We start from the raw sequence: 23,766 nt of genomic DNA on the forward strand, positions 1-23,766 counted from the left end.
GCAACCGGTTCGTGGGAGTGAGCCCCGCAGTGAGGACGCCACGCGCACCTTGCAGCCCAGGTCCAAAGGAGGGTGAAAGGGCTTCGGGAGGTGAGTCGCGGCGGCTCCATCGAGCCTATGAACCGCTATTACCAGCCGCTGCTCAGTCCCGGGCGCCCTGGGAGCAGGAAGTGGCGGCGGGCGTCGCGCGGGGTGACGTCACGGCGGCGCCGGCGGCGATAGGCGGGGGAGGAGGAGGAGGAGCGAACCGGGTTTGGGGGGCGGCTGCACAGTCTCCGGGATCCCCAGGCCTGGAGGGGGGTCTGCGCGCGGCCGGCTGGCTCTGCCCCCCGTCCGGTCCCGAGCGGGCCTCCCTCGGGCCAGCCCGATGTGACCGGGCCCAGCGGAACCTGAGTAAGGAGCGGGTCCGTCGCGGAGCCGGAGGGCGGGAGGAACATGACATCGCGGAGGTGAGGAGCCCCGAGGGCCCGGCCCGGGCCTCGGCCCGGCCCCCGTCGCTTTCGATCAGCCCCGCCCGGGAGGGGGCGCCCCGGCCGGGGTTCGGCCTCCTGCCGGGGGTCGTGGGGGCAGGCTCTCTCCCAACTTCTAGTCCTCCCTGGGCCGGGGGGCCCGGCGCCACCGTGCCCCCACCTCTCGGGTCCCCATTCATTTCCTGCCTCCCCGAGTTCCGGCTCCCGCAGCCCTGGGGATGCCCGTCAGGACGGGGGCAGGTAGAGCCGCCCGGGGAACCGCGGACGCCAACGGCCCGGCTCAGCGCCGCATTCCTGACCCATTGCCTCATGAGAATTGCCTCATGGTGATTCCGAAATAACCCCGCTCACTTGGGGAGGCTCCTCGGCCCGGGACGCGGGAGGGGAGAGGAGGGAGTTGCGCGGGGCCAGGCCCCCGACTGTCGAGCCGCTCTGGGTCACTGCCTCTCGCGCGCGTTTGGGGGCTTCACTCAGGAACTTGACCCCTTTTTGTGGCTCTTTGCACCTCCTTTCTCCCCCACGCCTCACGTGCCAGAAATGGAAAAACTGACTGTATCTGCTGCTATTAGAAGTATTTCCTTCCTCCGCGGTCTTCGCTTTGGGAGATGGGAGGGAAGGGAGCTGTATCTGTAGTTAATCCTTAACCACAACCTTAAAAGTCAGGTAACGTTAATCCCTCCCGTTTTACGGGTGTGGAAACTGAGGCTTAGAAGTTACATGCTAGTAAATGACAGGATTTGCACCTAAGAGTCAGGAGGATTAGTGAATTAATGAGATCCTTTGAAAGTTCAGAGTAATAATACGACTAATAGCTAACATTTATTTAGTTGTTACTGTAAACCAAATACATTTAATCCTCACTATAACCCTATGAGAAGAGGAATTATTTCTCTTATTATTATCATTACTATTATCCTGGTTTTAAAGATGAGTAAACTGATTTTCAGAAGTTAGGCAACTTGCCTGAGGTCACTCAACCAATAAGTAAGTGGTGGAGCCAGAATCTCTTCTATTAATCACCATGTTGCTATTATTATTTTGTAACTATTGTTAATCATTTGTGAGCCTTATTTTGTTGGTAAACTGTAGCGTGACTTACTGTTTTCAGATAATGGTCCTTTTATTTTGTATTGCCACTCTTTATTACGATTCACACATAAGACCCATTGTTCGGTCTTTTCCTTTATTGTCTTGTAATGATCACTGTCTTAGACATTTGAAAACTGTGTCAAGCTGTTGGGGTTATTTGAATGAGAGAACTTTCAAAATATTAGGAATGTCTTCTCGAAATACACCTGCACATTTTTCATTCGTGGAAGGAAAAGAGGGAGAGAAAAGAAAACCATAAACTCTTAGGAAGTGAGTGACTTGGACAGGTCTCTTGGCAAGTGCTTACAGATCTGGGTAATATGTAACTGCATTTCAACAGAACAGTGTATAGCCTCAAATGTTCTAATTCTTTAGGGAGCTTTTAAATAAAACAGTTGTCTATTCTTTAATCTGTCAAATAGCCACTGAACCTTTTGTTCCTTGTGTCTGCTCTTCCAGACAAGTAAGGATCTGCTTCTTTAGGAGACAAAAAGACTGGGGGTTGGGAGTGGGGAAGGGGCCGGGTGGTAATAGACCCTACATTGTCCAGCTTGTTAGCGTAGAAGCAGGGAAGCGCTATAGCCAAAGCAGCAAGTGGAGAGATCATTCCTTTTCTCTGGCCCCCATCTATTACCGAGAAGAAACGTGTGCCACCTAAAAAGTCAGATTGGGAATTATTTATTATTTTTTCAGGCTGTAGGTCTCTTTTATTATTTTTAACCAGCTGTATTAAGGTATAAGTGACACGCAATAAGTTGCGTACATTTAAGTGTACAATTTGATGTTTTGACATGTGCATACGCTCCTGAAACCATCACCACAGTGAGGGTAATGAACGTATCCGTCATCCCTTGTGATGTTTCCTTGTGTCCTTTTTAATCCCTTCCTTGTCAAGTGGCCGCTGTTCTTCTTTCTGTCAGGACACATTAATTTGTACTTCCTAGAATTTTATATAAATGGAACTTTATGTCTGGTTTCTTATGCTCAGCATAATTATGTGGAGATTCATGTTGTAGCATGCATCAAAAGTTCATTTCTCTTTATTGCTCGGTAACACTCCATTGTGTGGGTGTCTTACTGTTTGCTTATCCATCCACCTGTTGATGGACCATTTGGGTCGTTCTGGAGTTTGGCTCTCACAAACACAGCTGCTGTGAATATACAAGAGGTATTTAACAACATACCTGTTGGGGTGGGGGGAATGGCTGGATCATACAGTAGATGTATAATTCACTTTTTTCAGAAATTGCTAAATTGTTTACATTCCCACCAGCAGCATATGAGAGTTACAGTTACCCCACATCTCTGTCAACACTTGGTATGGTCAGTTTTTAAATTTTAACCATTTTAGTGGGTGTATCCTGGTATCTCATTGTAGTTCTAATTAGTATTTTTCTTGGTGACTAATAATGTTGATCATCTTTACATGTGCTGTTTTTGCCATCTGTATATCTTCCTTGGTGACGTGTCTAATCGGCCCAACTATTTTCCTCCATATTTATTTAGTTGTTTTTTTTGAATTGAGATTCAAGAATTCTTTATTCTGGGGTGTCTGAGTGGCTCAGTCGGTTGAGCGTCCAACTTCAGCTGAGGTCATGATCTCACAGTCCATGAGTTCGAGCCCCGCGTCGGGCTCTGTGCTGACAGCTCAGAGCCTGGAGCCTGCTTCGGATTCTGTGGCTCCCTCTCTCTCTGCCCCTCCCCTGCTCTCTCTCTCTCTCTCTCTCTCTCTCAAAAATAAATAAACATTAAAAAAATTAAAAAAAGAATTCTTTATTCTGGATACAAGTTCTTTATCAGAATTGCAAACATTTTCTTTTAGTTTGTGGCTTGTCTTTTCATTTTTTACCAGTCTCTTTTGAAGAGCAGAGGTTTTTAATTTTGATGAAGTCCAGTTTATCAATTTTTTTTAATGGATCATGCTGAGGAAGCTTTGCTTAACCCAAGGCCTCAAATGTTTTTTAAAAGGCTTTAGGTCTATGATCCACTTTGAGTTAATTTTTGTATATTGTGAGGTGTGGAGACACGTGTGTGTGTGTGTGTGTGTGTGTGTGTGTTTGTATACATTTTGTGTATGGATGTCCAGCGGTTCTAGTGCTATTTGTTCAAAAGACTGTCTTTCTCGAATTCACACCTTTGTTGAAAATCTGTTGTCCATTTATGTGTGGATCTGTTTCTGGACTCCATTCTATGTTATTGATCTCGTCGTCTGTCCTTATGCCAATAACCACATAGTCTTGACTATTGTGGTTTTATTATAAGGTTTGAAATCAGCGTTAGTCTTCCAGCTTTGTTGTTCTTTTTCAAATTACTTTTAACCTCAGTATTAATTCAGTCAACAAGTAGTTATTGAACCAGGCCAGATAAAGCCGGAAGACTGGCAAAGATGCTATTCTTTTGGTCGAGAGAGAGAAAAGAAACATATGAATGAATATCACAATTTCGGGGAGTAAAAACTGCCGGGAGGAATCAAAAACAACAAAGGGGGATAATGTAGTTAGTTTGATGAGTTTAGGAATGATCTTTCTGAGGCGATGATCATATGAGTTGATTTCTGAATGACCAATACTATTCTCAATTTTGTTTTGCTTGCTTAATTTAAATCAAAATAATTCTTTGCGGTGTGTTTAGGACTTAGATTTTGTATACATTCGGTAATTAAAATGTAAGTATATTCAGTATACTGATATTTCTCAACATCACAGGTAGGGAAATGAAGGCAGTGAATAATGAAATGACTCCCTTCTGCCCCCATAATTTAGTGGTCGTAGTACCGAATTTAGCTTTCGAGGTTGCTTGTGTGCCTGATTTCTGCCTTGTTCAGCTGACAAAACTGTCTGTATTCTCCAAGCCCTCTTTCAGCATATGGCGCATCCTTTACATTTGCTTTTTCGTTTTTCTGAAAGATAGCGTACAATGACTTGAGCCGAGAGGAGCTACATAGGAGCAGAAAATGTAGCTCCTTCTCATACTCCGGGCTTTTGGTTTATCTGTTGCAGGTCAAGTACATTTTGTCCCAGGCTCTCCCTGGTGGCCATGTTTGTTTATCTCCCGTGGGAGTAAATAAACTTGCCTTGCTGAAAAATGACAGTTCTGTGCCTTTCCAATTGCGACTGGGATGTCTTTATTAGTGTTGTGTCCCTGTGTAAGCTCAGGGTTTTGACCAGAGCTGCTCAAATGCAGGGGCCACCGCTAAGATTACTTACCCTTCTTGTACATGGTCAGTGTGGAGCCTGTTGGAGAGTCGCACAAGATCCTGAAAAAGAGCCAGCTCATGCTTGTGATTGTTACTAGCGGGGCCTTAGTGGACTTTGTTAGGCAGCCGCCGAACAATAGGATACTGTGGTTATTCCTCTTTCCCTTTGGGACTCGGACAGCACTTGCCATCCAGTGCTGACGTTTCTGAGGCAAGGCAAATACTGCCTTACCTTTAAGGAAAGGCAAATACTGATGCTCTGTAGGAGTTGTGTACTGCAGCCAAGGCTTTAAGACCCCGAACTCGATTCAAACGCCCTAAATTGCAGCTCGGTTCACGACTGAGTTTTGGAGCGTTGTGTGCGTTTCGTAAACTCGCGTGTGCTGCGGTCCTTGACAACGCTGAAACGTGGATGGTACTATTCATGTTTGCAAGGAGCATTGAATTCAGAGAGGTAGACAGACTTGTGTGCCGATGTCAAATGGGTTTGCTAAAGCTAGTATTAAACTGAAATATAAATTTATTCGTATAGAATATTTTGTTTAGAATAGATATGTTCTTGTATGTTGATATATACATATATATATGCTGTAGGCCTGCCTATACTAAATACATACATATATATGTGCAAATACACACACACACACACACATATAATATGTTTATTGTAAAGATAATGCATTCTAGATTCCAGTCTTTATCATCCCATTGAACCATTCTATTGAAATGTTGATCCACTCACTCAAGAACTATTGTGAGATGACTATGTGCCAGGCGCTGTGCTAGGCCCCGGGTGGGTGTTTGGGCATTGGGAAACAGCAAGTATGCAAGTGTTGAGGTGGGGAAGTTCTTGGAGCACTTTAAGAGCAAAAGGGAGCCTGGGGAGGTAGGTGGGGACTGGACCACATAGGAACTTGTAAAGTCTTCAAATGTCATGTGGACCATGGAGAGGAGTTTGGATTGTATTTTAAGAGCAGTGCAAAGCCATAGAAGGATGTGATCAGGGGAGTGGCATGAGCTGGTCGGTTTAAAAATATCCTGGCTAGCGTGAAGGAAGGGTTGTAGGAGACACGAGTGGACTCAGGGAGAGCAGACGAGTGAGAGAGAGGCTTTGAACTAGGGTAGCAACCATTTGTAGAAAGACTTGGAGGCAGTTTGCTTTTATTGCCTTGTCATCAGAGCCATGATGCTGACCAGTGAAATTCCATGAGAAGATATTATAAAGACAGAGCTATCCACGATCCACTACCATTAAAAAGCTGCCTTAACAACTTTTTTTCTAGCTTAGAATGCTGGTCCCTATTGACTGCCCTTTCTTCATGACTTATCCTTTTCCTACAGGATATTAAAATTTAATTAGAAAAGAGGAATATTCTTGTAATCTGCAGGAAGTACCAAACTATAAACTTTCTCCCCAAGGACAAAGATAATGATTTTTTTTTTTTTTTTTTTTTTTTTTGGAGCAGCTGGTACAAAAGATATACCCAGTGTCACTTTATATTTAGTCAAGAAACTGAAATTAGACTTTGGATCCCTAGTTTACTCTTCTTAGCATGGCAGTCTTGAGAATAAGTTCCTGAAATTATCGGCCTGCTTGACTGTTGCCCCACACCCCTGGGGGAAGAGGGTGCATAGATAAAACAAAAAATTCAGCATCATTGTATTTTCTTTTTGGTTCGTCAGCATTTCTTTTTTTTTTTTTTTTTTTTTTTTTTTAAACTCACTTGACATAAATAAGTTCCTAGCCTCAGAGAGCGAAGGCTTTGTAGAATATGTGTTCACTAACAGGGGGTGGGGGTGGGGGTTAGATTTCTGGTGTGATTTCCCAGAAAATCGTGTGGGTTTGTAAACTCTCCTGCAGGCAGGGATTCTGTCTTTTGTTTCTTGAGGCTCACTCAGTCTCATGTGTTTTAGGCATTTTGTTTTTAGACACTGGTTTGTGGCTCTTTTTTCACAAGTGGTGGTGGTGGTGTGTGTATATGTGCACACACATACACGCTCTCAGCTCTTTCTAAGGGATGGGTGGTCCCTGTCTAGAACACGTATGACCTGAGATCCTTAGTAAATAGTAACGCCAGAAGATGGCCAGTTAGAAGGGATCATCAGGGGGTGGCAGGTGTGCAGGTGTTAGAATGAGCAAAAGGGGGACACTCTTCCTTCCCTCTCTCCTTCCCATGTGACTTTTTCTCTATCCCCCTTTTCCCCATGTATTTTATCCTCCCCCCCCAACTCGGTCAACAGCCATTCATCAAATGCCTACTATATACAAGGGAGGATTGGACATTTATCTGTTTCATCTCATCTTGTCTGGACCCACGATATTAATCACCTTGTTGATTAACTCAAATGGAGTTATAGTAATTTGCCTCCTGTAGTACAGATGCATTTGCATTACCTTTTTTTTTTTTTTTTTTTTTTGGTAGACTAAACTCTGCCATTTACATCCACACCAGGTGGAAGATGGGGCCAGGCATAGAGATGTGTGGCCTTAGTACCTAATAGTTCAAGTGTTTATAATCCTTGAGGACAGCCCTGTAATACTAATTTTATTAATTCTACTGTTTGTCTTTACCCTCATTAAGAACTAAGGGATTGAGTGAACTCTAACTTCTCCTTATTTGTGATAAGCATGCTGCACATCCCAGAATTGTCAGTGGTTGAACACAAATATTAAATATAAGTGGGGAAAAGTTTTCAGTGATTACCAGTGCTTTTCGGAAAAAACAGCTCAGGAAAAAGAGTTTAAAATATATCAAAGCTCAAGTAGATAGGGTATGGACTAGCACTTTTAATTTCTAATTATATGCTATTTGAAATAATGTAGGGACAGCCCTTGAACCTTGAAGTTAAGTTTATTAAAAGGCAGTGCAACATAAATGATATATACGTCAACAGGGCCTGTTGTGATACTGACATAATTATGCATGAGATGAATCTTTCCTGCTATGTTCCACCAGTAATAATAATGATAACAAAGGTGATAGCCAATGTGTATTAAGCTCTTGCTGTGTCCAGCCTTTGTGCTAAATGCTGGTTACCGAGTTTCCTCTGTAAACATCACCCTCCTCTGTTGACTCTTAATAACATGATAGGCATACTTGTAAGTTGTAAATGAAATAATGGTTTATTTAATAAAGGGGTAAAGAGACCACCATCCAACGGCCGGCCGTATCTCCTGTTGCCAGTCTACCTGATGGGTCGGGTGGTGTTTACCAGGCTTCACCTTCAGCAGCAGAAGTCACTTTTGTAATGTCTTTTGCGTCCTCAGCATCAGCAGGTTACTCTGTAAGCATTATTCCTGTAAAATATGCAAAGGTGAGAACATGCGGTTACAATAGGACAATGTGTGGGTTTAGATCCTGCTGTTAGAAATTTTTAGAAATAAGTAGCCGAAGGTAATGGTTAAAAGTTTGATTTCTGGAGTTTCAGAATTGGTACATGGCATTCAGTAAATGTAGCAGTAATTTTAATCAGCCATGACGGATGAAAGCAAATACTGTGTTGCTTTGTCCTTGCTATCAGGGCTAGTTCACAATTGCTGAAGAAAGGTATGTGTGATAAACGTGGAGAGATCTTTATTTTGCAATTTGTAAGTTCTTATTTAAATAGATAATATTTTTGGTAGTAAAACGATAAATCTGTCATCTTTCTGTCCCCAGACTCTACCTCCATGTGAATTCTCCTCTCTGTCTTAACTTATTTTCTTCTCTCTGTCACCCCTTTTTTGGGACCTAGTACAGCCAGCTTCGGGGGTGTAGGGATGGATAACTTACTGGTGATGTAAGTCATGCTGGTGACTGTAGCAAATGGATATTTCAGAAAAATTTTAAAGAATTTTTATTTATTTGGGATTCATTTCAAACTTAGAGAAAAGTTACAAGAATAAGAATAGTACAAAGAATACACATATAGATGGCATACCATTTACCCAGACTCAGCACTGTTAACTTTTCATCCCATTTGCTTTATATTCTGTGTGTGTAAATACACGTATATAATATTTTATAATCTTGCCCCAAACATTTGAGGGTAAATTACATATATCATAGTCCTTTACCCTTAAATACTTCAGTGCATATTTTCTTTAAAAAAAAATTTTTTTTTAACGTTTATATATTATTGAGAGACAGAGAGAGACAGAGCATGAGCCAGGGGAGGGATAGAGAGAGGAGGAGACACAGAATCTGAAGCAAGCTCCAGCACAGAGCCTGACACAGGGCTCGAACCCACCAACTGTGAGATCATGACCTGAGGCGAAGTGGGATGTTTAACTGACTGAGCCACCCAGGCGCCCCTTCAGTGCATATTTTCTAAGAATAAAGTTATCCTTGGGGCGCCTTGGTGATTCAGTCGGTTAAGTGTCCGACATCGGCTCAGGTCATGAAACTCAGGTTCGGATTCTGTGTCTCCCTCTCTCTCTCCCCCCCTCCCCTGTTCATACTCTCTCTCTCCCTCAAAATAAACATTAAGAATAAAGTTATCATTTAAAAATTTTTTAAGTGTATTTATTTATTTTGAGAGAGAGAAAGAGAGAGCGTGAGCACACATTTGCGGGGGAGGGGCAGAGAGAGAGAGGGAGAGAGAGAATCCCAAGCAGGCTCCACACTGTCAGTGCACAGCCCGACATGAAGCTCCATCGTGAACGATGAGATCATGACCTGAGCCAAAATCGAGAGTTACGCACTTACCCAACTGAGCCATCCAGGCACCCCTTTTTAATTTTTAACTGTTGTAATTTTACCATTGATAATAATCCTTTTGTCTAACCTGTTATATTGTAGCTGTGCCAGTTGACCCAGTAATGTCCTTTATAGATTTTTTTTCCTCTTCTAGCATAGGATCCAGTTGTATTTAGCTGTTAGATCTCTTAAATCTGGAATACTTCTATAGCCTTTTGTCTTTTTTTTTAAGTTTATTTGTTAATTTTTAAGAGAGAGAGACAGAGGGTATGAGGGTATGAGAGAGAGAGAGAATCCCATGCAGGTTCTGCACTGCCAGCACAGAGGCTGATTCAGGGCTTGAACTCACAACCTGTGAGATCATGACCTGACCCGAAATCAAGAGTCTGATTGATGCTTAACTAACTGAGCCACCTGGGTGCCCCATACAGCCTTTGTCTTTTATGCTAGTGATTTTTGGGAAAAATACATCTCTCCCTTCCCCTTTTAAAATAGAAGATTTCTCATTTGGGATTTGTCTGATATTTCATCATTATTAGATATTAGCCTGAGTACTATGTAGGTGATAACTGTGTCCTTCTTGGGATATCATATCTGGAAGTATACAATGTCCACTGATGACGTTGGTCATCATCAGTGATCACCTGGTTAAGAGTTTGTGCATTTTCTCCTTGTATAAAATATTTTCTCTCCTGTAACTAATTAGCAATTGATGAGGAGACAGTGTGAAACCATGCCTGCCTGTATCCTGCCCCCCTCGGGTTTCTCCCTGTATTTAGCATCCATTGATGATTGCTCGCATATACAATCTTTACTGTGATGCTTGCTAATTGCATACCAGAAACATTTAAAGTTATGCTTTAACTTTTTACAAGCAGTAGCTTTTTAAAAATAAATGTTTTTTTACACATTTTGAAATATTTCTTTCCAAATTAAAGTGCAAGATGGGGAAACATAAACTTGTGCCTTCACCTGACCTTTTTCAATCCAAATAATTAGGAAGGGAAAGAAAATTTAGTATTTTACATTTTTGGGGCGCCTGGGTGGTGCAGTCGGTTAAGCGTCTGACTTCAGCCAGGTCACGATCTTGCGGTCCGTGAGTTCGAGTCCTGCGTCAGGCTCTGGGCTGATGGCTCAGAGCCTGGAGCCTGTTTCCGATTCTGTGTCTCCCTCTCTCTCTGCCCCTCCCCCGTTCATGCTCTGTCTCTCTCTGTCCCAAAAATAAATAAACGTTGAAAAAAAAATTAAAAAAAAAAAATTTAGTATTTTACATTTTTTTCATGCTATGATGGCTGGGCTTATTTCATGTTTAGAAAAATGCAACTCATGGGCGCCTAGGTGGCCCAGTCGGTTAAACGTCCGACTTCGACTCTGGTCATGATCTCGTGGCTCTTGAGTTTGAGCCCTGCATCTGGCTCTGTGCTGACAGCTCAGAGCCTGAAGCCTGCTTCCGATTCTCTGTCTCCCTTTCTGTCTGCCCCTCCCCTGCTTGTATTCTGTCTCTGTCTCTCTCTCCGAAAGTGGGGGGGGGGGGGGAGGGAAGGAAAGAAAAATGCAACTCATATTAGTGAGTAAAAATACATTTCTTTCAAGGGTTTTTTTTTTTTGATATTTCTTTATTTATTTTTTGTGGATTTATTGAAGGGAAAAACAAATCCAGAACATAGGTGTGATTTAAAAAAAATACATTTAATATAAAAAAATTATATTTTCTTTTGACTCCTACTAAATTAAACAAAGCTTAAAACTAAACAGTTGATATTCTGTCCACCACAGCCTTGGCAGTATGGTTGCCAAACTTTGTAGAGATGTTTATGACTTTGGTTCTTTCCCTCTAATGTCCCGGTTAAATGTAAAATTTCATTGCTTTAAATGGGATCTGTTTATAGGGCTACCCAATGTGGTCTGCTCTAGCTTGTAGTCCCGTAGAAAGAACCCTGAGCAGCTGTGTTTTTTTGTTTTTTTTTTTTAATGTGTATCTATTACCATGGTTATGAACACCTGCACGTTTACAGGTGAGGGGCCCAGAGAACAAAGCTGGGTGAAGTGCTGTATAGGTGCCAGAGTGGTAACAGAGACGAAGAGAAGTAGACTGAGTGTTCTTTCCCCACTGATGTTAACTTAGTTAAAATATCAAAACGTAGTGTTTTCCAATGCATGAGGGGGCTTTAGGGTAAGTTTTTGTCTTACGCGCTGGGGCTGTGGACGTTTGCTTTGGAAATTCTTATTAAAATTGCCATAGTGTACAGATTGGGGAAGATAAATTCCTTAGCACTACAAATTGGCTAAGAATTGATTGCTAGAAATAATCATCTTTTTCTTCAAATAAAAGAGTTGGTGGGGCAGGTCTGAGAAGAGCCTTTGCCATCTGACATTTGCGTCTCTTCTGACAACCTCTTGTGACACCACTTGTGACCTGTGTCTGTGGGGCAACTGTGGATGTGGGAGAGCAGTGACAGTCTCCCCCCATCGCATGGCTGCTCTCATCCTTCCCTTCTAGCCACAGATATTTGAGGAATCCTGTGTGAGCCCCTTTGCTTGGAGCCAGAGGTACACATTACACATTGGTGCTGAAACAGACGGGCTCTCTCCCCCTTGTGAGCTGCCAGTCCAGCCTTTAACCTGGTGGTTGGAGGAACGCGTGCATAGATTTCATGTTGATATCACTTAGGTGCTGTGAGGAGGTAGGATGGGAGCATCTGACCGTGGAGAAAAGCAGGCTTGACCACATGGGGAAAACGAAGTCACCAGAGCAAGAGAGGTTGGGGCCACACCTTGCAGGGTCCTGTGAAATTCTGTTCCTTTATGGTGAGAATTTTATTCTGACTAAAAAGTAAATTCCTAGTTCCAAAGGTGAAACTCTAAGGGCTGCTTCTGTGCTAAGCATTTTATGTCTTATTTTTATCTCACAACAGTGCTGTGAATTAAGTTGTTCTAAGTATAGCGAGCAACCCAGAAATCATAAAGGAAAAATCTGATACATGTCACCATGCCACGATGAATTTCTGTGGAAAAAGAATACCACAGGGTGAAAAGTGCAAAAGCTAAGATGAATATTTGCCACACATATAATAAAGGATCATTTTCTGGTTGTGTCACGAGCTCCTTCCTATAACGGAGGGAAAAAATGTGAGAGAAAACGAGCTGTGACCAACTGACAATTCATACAAAAGGAAGAAAAAGAGACTTTGAAAATACGAAAAAGTGCTTAGTCTCACCCAGAAATGCAAACTAGAATGGTATTTTTTCCCCATGAATCAGAGCAACAAAGATGCAAAAATCTGGTAACATATGCAGTATTGGCAAAAGTGAGAGAAAACAGGGCCTTTCACACTCAGTTTATGGGAGTCGAAACTGGTACCTTCTTTTGAGTGCAGTTGGGGAGATTTGTCAAAGTGAAAGGCAAACTCTTGCCAAAGCAGTTTTCTAAAAATGTGATTTGGAGACGTACTTGAAAAAGCGTATAATGGTGATTGTAACGGATATGTTCTGCTGCATTATTTGTAATAACGAAACCTAGGCATGATGTAAATATCCTATACTGGCGATTAAATTCTGGGCGGTATATTCACACGATGGAATATCATGTAGCTGTTAAAAAGAAAGGATCTTCAAGTTGTAGTAGGTGAAAAAAATTGGGGTCTAGATCAGGAGGATGCCTTGCGTGTGTGTGTTTGCACACATGCGCACGTTACTATGCCCATTTTATAGATGAGTTAACAGTGAGGTGAAATAACTAGCCCGCGGCCACATGCAGCTGGGATGTGAACCAGGGCAATCTAGCTGCAGCCCGTGTTCCTACCTGTAAGGCTTTGCCACCCCATGCCAGTGATTCCCAGCCTTTTCAACCCGGGGGGGGGGGTTCCTCTTTTTTTTTTTTTTTTTTAAGCATAAACCTAATATTCTGAAAAAAATTGTTTCCAAACCTGCATTTATTGTATAATAATTGGTTTTCCCTTTTTTCTTCCTTTTTTTTTTAAGAAGGCAGCATTATGCCTTCTGAAAAAAATTGTTTCCAAATCTGTATTTATTATATAGTAATTTTTTCTTTCTTTCTTTTTTTCTTTCTTTCTTTCTTTCTTTCTTTCTTTCTTTCTTTCTTTCTTTCCCTTTCTTTCCCTTTCTCTTTTCTTTTCTTTTCTTTTCTTTTCTTTTCTTTTCTTTTCTTTTCTTTCCTTCTGGTAGAAGGCAGCATTATGCCACTCTGCTTCAGACTACCACACCAAGTACCACAATTGTTTTGCAGCCACAAACAAAAGGCATTTGACATTTTAATTACTTTATGTAGGTAGACAAATTGAGGGGTGATGTAAGATTTCCATTATATGTTTTGAAAAATTACAAATACCTGGAAGCCTTCTGATAGATAGTACTTTTTTTTTTATTTAAAAAAAAAATTTTTTTTTTTCAACGTTTATTTATTTTGGGACAGAGAGAGACAGAGCATGAACGGGGGAGGGGCAGAGAGAGAGGGAGACACAGAATCGGAAACAGGCTCCAGGCTCTGAGCCATCAGCCCAGAGCCCGACGCGGGGCTCGAACCCACGGACTGCGAGATCGTGACCTGGCTGAAGTCGGACGCTTAACCGACTGTGCCACCCAGGCGCCCCTAGATAGTACTTTTTGATAGGACTGTGGGGACTCAGGTGGGAACCAAGGATCAAAGAAGCTGGGCAAGATTAAAAAAAAAAATTCGGGGCGGTTAGGTGTCCAGCTTCGGCTCAGGTCAGGATCTCACGGTTTGTGGGTTCAGGCCCCGCATTAGGCTCTGTGCTGATAGCTCAGAGCCTGGAGCCTGCTTTGGATTCTGTGTCTCCCTCTCTCTCTGCTCCTCTCCCACTCATGCTCCGTCTCTCTCTGTCTCTCAAAGATAAATCAACATTAAAAAAATTTTTAAAAATTGGGTAGTTTAGGTAATCATACTGAATGCAAAATATGGGATGCCAGCTGATAGGTATACAAATTAAGGTTGAGTTCTTCCTGGGTGAAATTCTATCTTGATCTTCTGACAGGCTCTCAGAGAGAGTGAAAAGCAAACTAATATTTTTTCCTTTTGTTCTGAGCCCTGTGATTTTTTTTTTTCCTAGGCCAATGAGAATGATGTTTAGATTCCCCTAAAACACTAGTGAGATGGTACAGGAAAAATTAAAAATAAAACAAATTTCCATTCATGTAAACAGCAGGAATGTTGATAGACTATGTGTGCGTTCTTGCCTCTTCTGATTATTTCTTGTCAGAACAATCTTATATTTATTATTATGATTGTCAGTAATATCTAACATTATGTACTTAGTGTGCCCCCACACTCAGGTAACTAAACATCTTAAATTCCACACGTACCATCTCTAACACTTAATTTCCTTTCCCCACCCTTTCCGTATCTCCAACCCTCGAGTTGACTAGACTCCAAACCTAGGAGTCATTCTCCTTCCTTCCTTCCTTCCTTCCTTCCTTCCTTCCTTCCTTCCTTCCTTTTTCTTTCTTTCTTTCTTTCTTTCTTTCTTTCTTTCTTTCTTTCTTTCTTTCCTTCTTTCCTTCTTTCCTTCTTTCCTTTCTTTCCCGTCCCGTGTGTAATCCCTGAGGGAATCCTGTTGGCTACCCTTAAGATATTCCTAGTTGGACTATCACTCCTCCCACTGCTGCCACCTTGGTCCTTGGTCCTATCATTTCTTGTCCGGATTATTTATCACAGTAGCTTTCTTAACTGACTTGGGTGCTATCCCTGCACAGTAGTTTGAAAGGTGCTTTAGAAATATAAGTCAGATCATGTTGCTCCTCTGCCTAAAACCCTCCAGTCCTTTCCCATCTTACAGAAAATAAAGGCTGATGTTTTTACAGGGTCTCCGAGTCCCTGCATCTTCTGGCTTTTCGTGACCTCACTGGCCTCATGTACTTGTCTGTCCCTTGCCTGTTCTGCTGCAGCCACACTGGCCTCTTGCACACATGTCAAATACGGTCCTCCCCTGTGCCCTTGATCTTGCTCCTCCCCTTGCCTAGCGTGCTCCTCTCCCACATACGGGCATGTGCTGCCTTGCTTCTTCTAGGTCTTGTTAAATGTTACCTTGTCGCTGAGGCTCCCCATGTATCCTGTATAAGTAGCATCCCCCTTGGGGCACCTGGGTGGCTCAGTTGGTTGGGTATCTGACTCTCGATTTTAAGCCAGATCATGGTCTTGCGGTTCATGGGTTTGAGGCCTGCGTTGGGCGCATGCGTGCTCTCTCTCTCTCTCTCTCAAAAATAAACATTAAAAAAAAGTATCTCCCTTATCCTCTATTCCCCTCTCGCTGCCTCTTGTAGCAGTTTTACCGTCTGACATCTTATGTATTTACTTTTATTTTGTTAGTTTTTGGTTTTTATTTCCTCCATTATAACGAAACCCTGTTGAGGAGAGGGATGTTACTCTGTTAACGGGTGTGTCCTCAGTGCCCGTGTATTCGGTGTTTGTGGAATGAGTGAATTTAAAGCCCTCTCTTTTATTATCCCGGTTTCTTTCTTTCTTTCTTTCTTTCTTTCTTTCTTTCTTTCTTTCTTTCTTTCTTTCTTTCTTTTAACAACTTTAAAGAGATAATTCACATACCACAACAGTTCACCTATTTAAAGTATACTGTTCACTGGTTTTTAGTATATTCACATGCTGCATTACAATTTTAGGACATTTTCATTACTCAAAAAGAAACCCTGTACCTATTACCTGTCTCCCTTCTTTTTTTTTTTTTTTTAATGTTTATTTATTTATTTAGAGAGAGAACGAGAACAAGACGGGGAGGGGCAGGGAGAGAAGGAGAGAGAGAATCCCAAGCAGGCTCCATGCTGTCAGCACTGAGCTCCATGTGGGGCTCAAACTCATGAACTGAGATCATGATGACCTGAGCCAAAATCAAGAGTCAGACGCTTATGTGACTGAGCCACCCAGGTGTCCTCCCTCCCACCCCCTGCTTTCTAAAAGTTTGTTTATTTATTTTGAGAGAGAGATAATCCCAGGCAGGCTCTGCACTGTCAGCTCAGAGCCCAGTGTGGAGCTTGAACCCATAAATTGTGAAATCATGACCTGAGCTGAAACTAAGACTTGGACACTTAACCGACTGAGCCACCCAGGTGCCCCTAGCTATCCCCCTTCTTTTTTTTTTTTTTTTTTTAAATTTTTTTTTTCAACGTTTATTTATTTTTGGGACAGAGAGAGACAGAGCATGAATGGGGGAGGGGCAGAGAGAGAGGGAGACACAGAATCAGAAACAGGCTCCAGGCTCTGAGCCATCAGCCCAGAGCCTGACGCGGGGCTCGAACTCACGGGCCGCGAGATCGTGACCTGGCTGAAGTCGGACGCTTAATCGACTGCGCCACCCAGGCGCCCCGCTATCCCCCTTCTTAAAGCAAGCACTAAATCTACTTTCTGTCTCTGTGAATTTGCTTATTCTGGACATTTCACATCAGTGGAATCATACAACATGTGGCCTCTTGTGTCTGGTTTCTTTCATTTAGCAGAATATTTTCAAGGTTCATTCAAATTGTAGCATTTATCAGTGCTTCATTCCTTTTAAATGACCGAATGATATTATGTTGTATGGATTCTCAGTTCTTTTTTTTTTTTTTTTTTAATGTTTATTTATTTTTGAGACAGAGCAAGAGATAGAGTGCAAGCAGCAGAGGGGCAGACAGAGGGAGACACAGAATCCGAAGCAGGCTCCAGGCTCCGAGCTGTCAGCACAGAGCCCGACACGGGGCTCGAACTCACGGGCCGTGAGATCATGACCTGAGCCGAAGTTGGACGCTTAACTGACTAAGCCACTCGGGCGCCCCCTCAGTTTGTTCTTAAAACAAACCTAAGAATTATTATTGCTATATCGTGGATGATAAATCAGAAGTAGATAGAACTTGCCCAGGTCACTGAGCTAGTCAGTGGTAGGGCTCAGTTGTGCACCTAGGGCTGTGTGATCAGAGCCCTCACCATGATGCTGCAGAAGTGTCCATGTCCTTAGTGCACGATTTATGACAGCTTTTCACCCTTGCTTTCTCTCTTTCACTGTTGTAAAATAACTCACATTGGGCCAATATTTGTCAAGAAGTCTCTTCAAAGTTCGGTTGCGTATCAGTGCCGGGACTCTACATTTAATAATTGACTTCTATCCCTGGGAGTATTGAATTAGTCTGTAAAGGTCCTGGGTAATTTGACTTCCGAAATTACTCTTTTTACCACAAATGTTGGTGACTTTTAGAATCCATGAAGGAAATCTTACTGGAAACTCAAAGAGGAATCCTCTGAAGTGGACGGCATTCATGGTGGACTTCGTTATTTGTGTGTCTTTAAAAACTTTTTATTTTGAAATAACTTCAAATTTATACAAATCTTGTAAGAATGGTACAACTTCTGTTTAGTTTTTACCCAGATTTGCCAGCTAGCATGGTATCACATTTGCCTCCCCCCATGTATATACACACTGTATGTCTAATTTCATTCTGAACCATTGGAGAGTAAATTACAAGCATGTTGTCTTGTTACTCTAAAATACGTCAGTGTGTTGGGGCGCCTGGGTGGCTCACTTGGTTAAGTGTCTAGCTTTGGCTCAGCTCATCATCTCGAGGTTTGTGAGTTTGAGCCCCGCCCGCGTAGGGCACTGACAGCACAGGAGCCTGCTTCCGATTCTGTCTCCTTCTCGGCCCCTATCCCACTCATGCGTGCTCTGTCTCTCTCTCCTTCTCTCTCTCAAAATAAATAAACATTAAAATAAAATAAAATACTTCAGTGTGCATTTCCTAAAAACATAGACATACAGTACACTTGTCAAAATCAGGAAATTTATATTATAATGATACCATCGAATTTCTACCTCCATCTGACCTTGTAGAATGTCACTCATTTGGGGTTTGTCTGATGTTCCTCATAATTAGGTTAGATAATGCATTTTTGATGGGAATATCACAGAAATGGCACTTGCTCTTCTCCATGCATGATGTCAGGAGGCACGTGATGCCACTTTAATCCATAACTGGTGATGTTAACTTTTATCTGTTGGTTAAGAGAGTTATCTGTCAAATTCTCCACTGTGAAGTTTGTATCTAAAAATTTTTTTTTAATGTTTGTTTATTTATAAAATTTTTTTAATGTTTATTTTTGAGAGAGACGGACAGACAGACACACACACACACACACACACACACACACACACACTGACACAGAGTGTCAGTGGGGGAAGGGCAGAGAGAGAGGGAGACACAGAATCTGAAGCAGGCTCCAGGCTCTGAGCTCTCTGCAGAGCCTGATGTGGGGCTTGAACTCAAGAACCCGTGAAATCATGACCCGAGCCGAAGTTGGACACTTAACTAACTGAGCCATTCAGGCGCCCCTGAGTATTTTTTATTTGGTAATTAATAAGTAATTAATAAACATTTCATGGGGAGGTACTTTGAGTTGCTATAAACACCCTGTACTTCCTGAAATGTTCACCCACTAGTTTTAGTGCCTTGTGACAGTTCTTGCCTGACCTGTTAATGTGACAGTTACCAAAAGGTGATTTCCTAATTCTGTTACTCCTGTATTTATTATATATCATTCTTTGTGCTTCTACTGCAAAGAGCTTTCCCTTTGTCCCCCTGTATTTGATTGCAGTTAAATGTACATAACAGAAAATTTGTCACTTTAACCATTTTTTAAAACTTATTTTAACTTTTTTTTAATGTTTATTTTTGAGAGAGGGAGAGAGAGAGAAAGAGAGAGAGAGAGAGAGAGAGAGAGAGAGAGACAGAGCGTGAGAAGGGGAGGGGCAGAGAGAGAGGGAGACTCAGAATCCGAAGCAGGCTCCAGGCTCTGAGCTGCCTGCACAGAGCCCGACGCGGGGCTCAAACCCACGGACTATGAGATCATGACCTGAGCCGAAGTCAGATACTCAACCAACTGAGCCACCCAGGTGCCCCTAAAACTTTCAAAAATATTGATTGATTGAGAGAGAGAGAGAGAGAGAGAGAGAGAGAGAGAGAAAGAGTGTGTGTGTGTGTGTGTGTGCTAGTGGGAGAGGGACAGAGAGAGGGAGACAGAGAATCCCGAGCAGGCTCTGCACAACACTCTGCACAACACGTCAGTGCAGAGCACAACACGGGGTTCGATCTCATGAACTGTGGGATCATAACCTGAGCTGAATCAAGAGTCAGACGCTTAACCGACTGAACTACCCAGACACCGCATCATTAATGCCACTTAATGATTTTTAAGTGGCATTAAGCACATTGACATTGGTGGACAGCCACCCGCACCATCCATCTCCAGAACATTTTCATCTTCTCAACTGAAACTCTGTGCTTGTTAAGCACTAACACTCCCATGTCCTCCTCCAGTTCCTGACAACCACCATCCTATTTTCTGTCTCTTTGGCTTTGACTACCCTAGGTGCATCATGGAGAGGTAGGGTCTTACAGTATATGCCCTTTTGTGACTGGTGTGTTTCATTCAACACAATGTCTTTGAGGTTCATGCATGTTGTAGCGTGTGGCAGAATTTCTAACTTATCAAGGCTGAATTATATTCCGTTGATGTATACAATCACATTTTGTTGGTCCATTCGTTCGTTGGTAGGCACTTGGGTTGCATCCACCATTTGGCTGTTATGAGTAGTGCTGCTATGAACATGTGTATACAAATATCTGAGTTCCTGCTTTTAGTTCTTTTGGGTATATACCCAGAAGTGGAATTTTGGTATATATGGTTAGTCCCTACTTAATTTTTGGAAGAACTGTAATTAGTTAAAAAAAATTGAGATCCATATGGACTGTTAGGTTTCTTATTTTATTCAATGGTCTGTTTTCTATTAATATCATTTTTTATTTCAAAAAAATGGTTAATGTTTATTTTTGAGACAGAGAGAGACAGAGCATGAGCAGGGGAGGGGCAGAGAGAGAGGGAGACACAGAATCTGAAATAGGCTCCAGGCTCTGAGCTGTCAGCACAGAGCCCGATGTAGCCCTCGAACTCACGAACTGTGAGATTGTGACCTGAGCTGAAGTTGGATGCTTAACTAACTGAGCCACCCAGATGCCCCAATATCGTTTTTTAATTTTGAGGTACAAATTGTCTAATTTGGCAGGTATGAGTCCCTTTAAGCTGGCTCTTGTATTCTTTTGACATGTCCTCATTGGAGCTGGATACAGGAAGGTGTTCCAAATTCATCTTACTTTTAGTGCCCAGAACTGGAATCAGCTTTTTCTCCAAGAAACCCGGTTCCTTTTGTTGGAGAAAACTGTTTAGAAACCATGATAAGGGGGCTGGTTATGCTGATGGCTACTGGGGTGTCATTGCTTCCAGGCCCTTTTAGAAGAAAGAGCTAGGAAAATATGTGTGCATCATACATATGCACATACCTACATGGAAACCTACATCTGTATTTCTATAGTTATCTCTATGTGTATGTTAAAAGCTAGAGTTTACATTACCTCCGATTCTAATCTAACACCAGAGTTTATTTGGGCGTTCTCCCTGTCTATATGTATATTGCCTCTCCAACAGTGAGAAATCTGGCTCTCATTATCCTCAGTATGTTTATTCATTAGTTTCTTTGTTTATTTACTTGTGTAATTCCACTCCATGTGTTCAATCTCCTGGACTGTCTTTTTGGGCTTTGGGCTTGGCTTAATATCCAAACCCCCAGCCCCGGTCCCACTGACCATGCCCCAGCCCCACCCATCGTGCTGGCAGGATGCTAGCTAGGCTCCTACCAAGAGGAAGTCAAGGGGGGTGGGAGTGACCAAGGAGAAGAGGGGGAAGAGGAAGGGAAGGTCTTGTTTTGTATTTTTGTAAAGATTTTTTTTTAAGTTTATTTATTTGGGGGTGGGGAAGGGCAGAGAAAGAGGGAGGGGAGAATCCCAAGCAGGCTCTCCCTGTCTGCGCAGAGCCCAGTGTGGGGCTCAGTCTCACAAACTATGAGATCATGACCTGAGCTGAAATCAAGAGTCGGACGCTCAACTGACTGAGCCACCCAGGCGCCCCTTGTTTTTTATTTCTATTAGCTGCTCTACCCCTAGGCATTTTCGGTGTGATGGTGTGGGAAGTGACAGAGTCCCTTGGTTTTCATGGCTCTCTCCATTTTTCTCTTGCTCAAGATGGTTTCACCCAAACATCACTGGCGTGGAGGCAGAAAACCTGCTGTTGACAAGAGGAGTTGATGGCAGTTTTTTGGCGAGGCCCAGTAAAAGTAACCCTGGAGACTTCACCCTTTCTGTCAGGTAAGTTGGAAGAAAAAGAGAACCCTGAAAGGGTGAGAAACGTTAAGACCACACCAGGACCGCTTGCTACCCTCCCTGAGAGTCTGAAGGCCTGCCTGCTGGCCCATGGCGAGGCCTGGCCCACGTGTCAGATGCGACTCGAGCCTGCTCCCGGGCCTCAGGCGAGGCCTCCCGAGAGTGGGTGCGTGGGAATACAGCAGAAGGGGCATCATGATGGGCACTTCTTCTCCCCTGAGAGACCCCCGCGGGTGAGGTGAACAGACTGTCGTCACCACCGCTTAGTCTGGGTTCCACACATCCTGAACCTGGTTGCCTGCATTTTCCCTTTTCCTTCTGTTGATTTCTTAATGGGAAAAATGCTTTTGAAGAGTTTCTTCAGATCACTTTTCTTTTTCCAGAAATAAAACATCACTGAGGAAGTTGTGGTCCCGTTTGTTCCCCTGCCCAGTCCCATCCCCTCCCTCTTTCCCCAGAGGAAACCGCCATCGAGAGGTTGGCATGTATCCTTCCTGAATGTGTTTTTATACTTGCACTGTCTTGCTGCTATTGTGAACAATATAAAGTTGGTTTGTGTGTTTTTAGAATTCACATACACAGGCCTTAGAATGTATCTATTATTCTGCAACTTCCTGTTTAAACTTTTTGAGGTCTGTGCTGGTACATAGAGATCTAATTATTAATTTTAATGTTGATGGCTATACTCAAATGTTGTGAACCTACCACAGTTTATCCAGTCCTCTGTTGTGGGACACTGAGTTGTTTTTGTTTCAAATGTTTTCAACAGGATGGTCAACACATCTTACTTCCTTATTTGAAAATAGTAATAATAAAAGCAAAATCATAAGGCAGTAGCGTTACAGCTCCTGGAATAATCAAGAGTAAGGGAAATAAGTATATAAGAGAAGGTCAGTTTCTAGAAAAACCGTCCCACCTGCTCAAAGAGACCTGTAACAGGATGTTGGCCATACTGTTCAAAAAATGTAAAACAAACTGAGAACACTCCCACAATAGAGGGTTGGATAAACTGTGGTGGGTTTATTTAGGATCCCTTTGGGACTTGGGAAACCTCTTTTTGGCTTGGATTAGTTTTTGAGGAGCCCCCGTCGTTAACTTTTTCTTGTGTTTTAATGCAAGGAATGGGTCTTCGTGAGTCCTCAGGGCTTGAATCAGCATGGACCTCTAACTTAAACGTTGTGTGATATTTGAGCTGTAAGAGTTTGTTTGGAGAGTATATGATGATCATGATGGTGACAGCAGACATGGTTGAGGACTTGACATATGCACCAGGCCCTTGTGCCAAGCACTCTACACATATCATTCTATTTAATTTTCCCAGCAACCTATGAATAAGTACCACAATTATCTTCATTTTACAGGTGACTAAGCTGAGACCCAGAGGTTAAGTTAGTAACCTAGTCTCGCAGCTACTCAGCGGCAGGACCGGGACTAGAGAATTGGTGGGATTTTTTTTTTTTTCCTTGCCCCTCAACTTTTTATTTTGAAAAATTTCTGGCTTATAGAAACGTTGAAAGATGAATATGTGACCACCCACCTTCTCTTCACCTGCCAACATGTTGTCATGTTTGTCCCTTCTGAGTGTGTGTTTGTGTGTCTACTTTTTTCCCCTTGAACCTTTTGAAAGCAAAGTGCAGATAATCAATATATTTTTTACCTTGTTTTAAAACTTTTAAAAATATTGTGATGTTAAATAATCCCTATACCCAACATGGGGCTCGAACTCACAACCTTGAGATCAAGAGTTGCTCGCTCCACTGACTGAGTCAGCCAGGTGCCCCTATTTTTATCTTTATTTTATTTTATTATTATTTTAAATTTACTTATTTTGAGTCGGTGTAATTGGGGGAGGGGCAGAGAGAGAGAGAGAGAATCCCAGCAGGCTCTGCACTATTACTGCACTGTTAGTGCAGAGCCTGATGTAGGGCTTGAACCCATGAATCATGAGATCACGATCTGAGCCAAAATCAGGAGTTGGATCCTCAGGTCTTGATCTCAGGGTCATGGGTTCGAGCCCGTCTTGGGCTCCACGCTGGGCAAGAGTCCTCCTTGGGAAAAACAAAACAAAAAAAACTTTAGTGTCTATGTCTGATAAACAAGAACATTCTCC

The 23,766-nt window shown here is 42.6% G+C and overlaps 1 protein-coding gene across 2 annotated transcripts in view; it reads left to right on the top strand.

The window, feature by feature from the left end:
- The first annotated feature begins 208 nt into the window (after window positions 1-208).
- PTPN11 (protein tyrosine phosphatase non-receptor type 11) overlaps window positions 209-23,766 on the top strand; it is a 79,790-nt gene continuing 56,232 nt past the window's right edge. For both annotated transcript variants that reach the window (XM_043557651.1, XM_043557652.1), the window contains exons 1-2: window positions 209-449; window positions 21,519-21,641. In XM_043557651.1, coding sequence (XP_043413586.1) covers window positions 436-449; window positions 21,519-21,641 — 137 coding nt within the window. In that variant the 5' untranslated portion in view covers window positions 209-435. The remainder of the gene's footprint in view (window positions 450-21,518; window positions 21,642-23,766) is intronic.

Source organism: Prionailurus bengalensis, chromosome D3 (assembly GCF_016509475.1).
Source record: "Prionailurus bengalensis isolate Pbe53 chromosome D3, Fcat_Pben_1.1_paternal_pri, whole genome shotgun sequence".
NCBI classification, from domain to species: domain Eukaryota; kingdom Metazoa; phylum Chordata; class Mammalia; order Carnivora; family Felidae; genus Prionailurus; species Prionailurus bengalensis.